The sequence below is a fragment of the Pterocles gutturalis genome, unplaced genomic scaffold (assembly GCF_000699245.1).
Source record: "Pterocles gutturalis isolate BGI_N339 unplaced genomic scaffold, ASM69924v1 scaffold7511, whole genome shotgun sequence".
Taxonomy (NCBI): Eukaryota; Metazoa; Chordata; class Aves; order Pterocliformes; family Pteroclidae; genus Pterocles; species Pterocles gutturalis.
Genome location: NW_010097697.1, coordinates 975 through 3983, shown reverse-complemented (window position 1 = coordinate 3983; position 3009 = coordinate 975). Strand labels below are relative to the sequence as shown.

At 57.2% G+C, this 3009-nt stretch overlaps 1 protein-coding gene across 1 annotated transcript in view; it reads left to right on the top strand.

Annotated features, from left to right (window-relative positions):
- Positions 1–685: 685 nt before the first annotated feature.
- The window catches only part of CYHR1 (cysteine/histidine-rich 1), a gene marked incomplete at its 5' end in the record, with an annotated part of 2924 nt that continues 600 nt past the window's right edge, over positions 686–3009 (top strand). The window contains 2 exons of the mRNA XM_010083740.1: positions 686–939; positions 1499–1710. Coding sequence (XP_010082042.1) covers positions 686–939; positions 1499–1710 — 466 coding nt within the window. The remainder of the gene's footprint in view (positions 940–1498; positions 1711–3009) is intronic.

Here is a 3009-nt window from a genome sequence, read left to right as displayed (position 1 = left end):
CTCCGATGCTGTGAAGCATGTAAACGCAGCTTGAACTGATTATTTTTGCCCTAAACCAAGAGATTTCTTATATTTTTTAGTACAAAAAGGGAAGAGCCGGTGCGTCCGCGTGCCAGAAGGCGACGTCGATATTATGGCAAGCCGCGGTGATATCGTGTCACCTGGTCTCAAAACACAAATGAATCGGAGGAAAAGAGATTTCTTGGGGTTTTTCTCGCCTGTTTGAAGCCTGGCAGCCTGGCCCCATGCTCCGACGGGAAGCGGGATTCCGGGTTTGGCTCTGGAGCCGGTCCTCGGCGTGTCTGTCCCTGTGATCCAAGCCCTTGGAGCCGGTTCCTGTTGCTTTCCTGATGGGTGGAATTGGATTCCAGTGGGATGGATATGGACCGGAGGAGGAGGGATGAAGCTTTTCCCTTCCCCTCCCATCCGAGGCAAACGCCATCAGTCCTAATTACGGTCACAACGTGGCCAGGCTCGTGCGAGAGCCGGAGACGCTGCCCGTCCTCTGAAACACCGTCAGCCAGCACGGGGGCTCGACCGGCCGTTTGCCGCGGTGGTTTTTTGAGCAAAATGGGGAAAACAACGTGTCTTTCACTGGCGCCGATGGGTCCAAACTAATTTATTTCCCTCTGCGTGACTCGGTTTCCCCACTGCGCCAGATGCGGTGAGAATGTGATGTTTTCTTTCCCTCTCCCTGCAGTGTACCAACGGGCACCTGATGTGCGCCGGCTGCTTCATCCACCTCCTGGCAGACGCTCGGCTGAAGGAGGAACAAGCCACATGCCCCAACTGCCGCTGCGAGATCAGTAAGAGCTTGTGTTGCCGAAACCTTGCCGTGGAAAAAGCCGTCAGCGAGCTGCCCTCTGAGTGTGGCTTCTGCATGCAGCAGTTCCCCCGCTCCCTCCTGGAGAGGCACCAGAAGGAGGAATGCCAGGACAGGTAACTTCGGCTGCCCTTTGGTGCGGCACCGGTGCTGCTGGCATTGCCAACACGGCTCGTGGTGCTCCACCGACACGGCACCACGGTGGTGCTGAGCCCCCACAATCCCGGCGCCACAGGCAGGGGGGTTTTTCCGCACCGGCGCTGGCATCTTCGGCACTCACCAGTGCCCTGTGTCCCTTCCAGTGGCTGGCACAGGGTGGTTGTGCCCCTAAATTCCCCCCCAGCCGTGTCCCACCTCCCCTGGGAGGTGACGGTGGTTTGTTGGAGGATGCAGTGCCGCTTTGGCGTGCGGCAGAGGTCCCCCTCTCCGTGCCAGCATCCATGGCCATTGGGAACCCACCATGCTCCGGCTGCGCTGATGGTTTTCCATGGGGTCTCCTGGATTTACCGCTCATGTTCCCGTCTCACTGGGAAGTGCTGGATCCACGTCCAGGAGCGAGCCAGGACGCATCCCCGCTGTCCTTGCTGCCAGGCCGGCCGGATCCACATTATTTTTCCGTGCAACATCCCAATCCAGTGGATATTCCCGCTGATTTTTTTTCCCCTCCTCCCCCAGGGTGACCCAGTGCAAATACAAGCGGATCGGCTGCCCCTGGCAGGGTCCTTACCACGAGCTGACGGTGCACGAAGCAGAATGCACCCACCCCACCAAAACCGGCAACGAGCTGATGGAGATTTTAGATGAAATGGACCAAACGAGGAAAAAAGAAATGCAGCTTTATAACAGTATCTTCAACCTGCTCAGCTTCGAGAAAATTGGCTACACAGGTAACACTGTTTCCGCACTGCCGAAACCTGTTTCTTTTTAATTTCTTGATTTGGTAGCTGAGCACGTGGCACCGTTGCAGCTCAAAGTTCCATCTTCGAGCATGAGCCAAGTGAACAAATTTAAAACCAAAACCATAAAATTATGTTTTATCAATTTCTGCAGTTTATTGCTTTGCCTCACTGTTGCCTTCCTGGCGTTCCTGCTTTGCCAAGGGGTTTTACCAAACCCCTCTCCAAGCTGCCAGTGCCGCAGCGGTGCGTTTGCACCAGGAGGCAAATAAATCAGAGAGGGAAATGGCAATTTGGTGCTGGAGGGGGAAGGATTTTCCCCTTGGCTGCAGGCAGAGGTGCTGGCACGGCACTGGTCATGCGTCTTGCTCCGACGTCGCTGGCGCGGATGCGATCAGGGGCTCTGGTGAGAGCAGACGCAGCTTTGTTCGCCAGCGGCTTTGTGCCGGGAGTTTGGGCAGCGCCGATCACATGGGTGAAGGGCACCAACGCCATTCCTTGCGCTCGTGGTTGCACTCGATGAGCCTGTGGTCCCTACGCCGACACTGCGAGCGCCTGGTGCCTTTGCCGGTGCCAAGCCAGGAGCGTCTCGGTGCTGTGTAGCCATGCTGGGAGCCTCCAGGCCATGTCACCGGGCTTTGTGCCCTGCGGTGACACTTCACCGTGCTGCCTCGCTCGCTGGTGTGTATGGCTCATGCCAATAAATTGTGAGTTGCCACGCGAACCAGGTCCTGTCTGTCTGTCCTGCCGTGCCGCCGGATGCTGGTGGAGCCATTTGGCAGCTGGTAGTGGTTGCCGGCACGCTGTAGGACACTGGTAAACCCTTCTGGCAACCAGTAGCCGTTGCTGGCATGCCGCAGGACGCTGGTAAAGCCTTTTGGCAGCCCGTGGTGCTCACCAGCACTCTGTAGGATGCCAGTAAACTCTTTCGGCAGCTGGTAGGTGTTGCTGGAACACCGTAGGATGCTGGTAATGCCTTTCGGCAGCCGGTGGCGGTTGCCAGCATGCCGTAATATGCCGGTAGAGCCTTTTGGTAGCCAGTAGTGGTTGCTGGCATGATGTAGGATGCTGGTAAGGTAAAGCCTTTTGGTAGCTGGCAGCGGTTGCTGGCACACCATAGGATGCCGGTAAAGCCTTTTGGCAGCTGGTGGTGCTCGCTGGCATGCTGTAGGGTGCTGGTAAAGCCTTCTGGCAGCTGGTAGTGGTTGCCAGCGCACCGTCAAGATTCCGGTAAAGCCTTTCAGCAGCCAGGAGCCACCCCTCTCAGCACCATCTCCCGAGCCGGTCTCA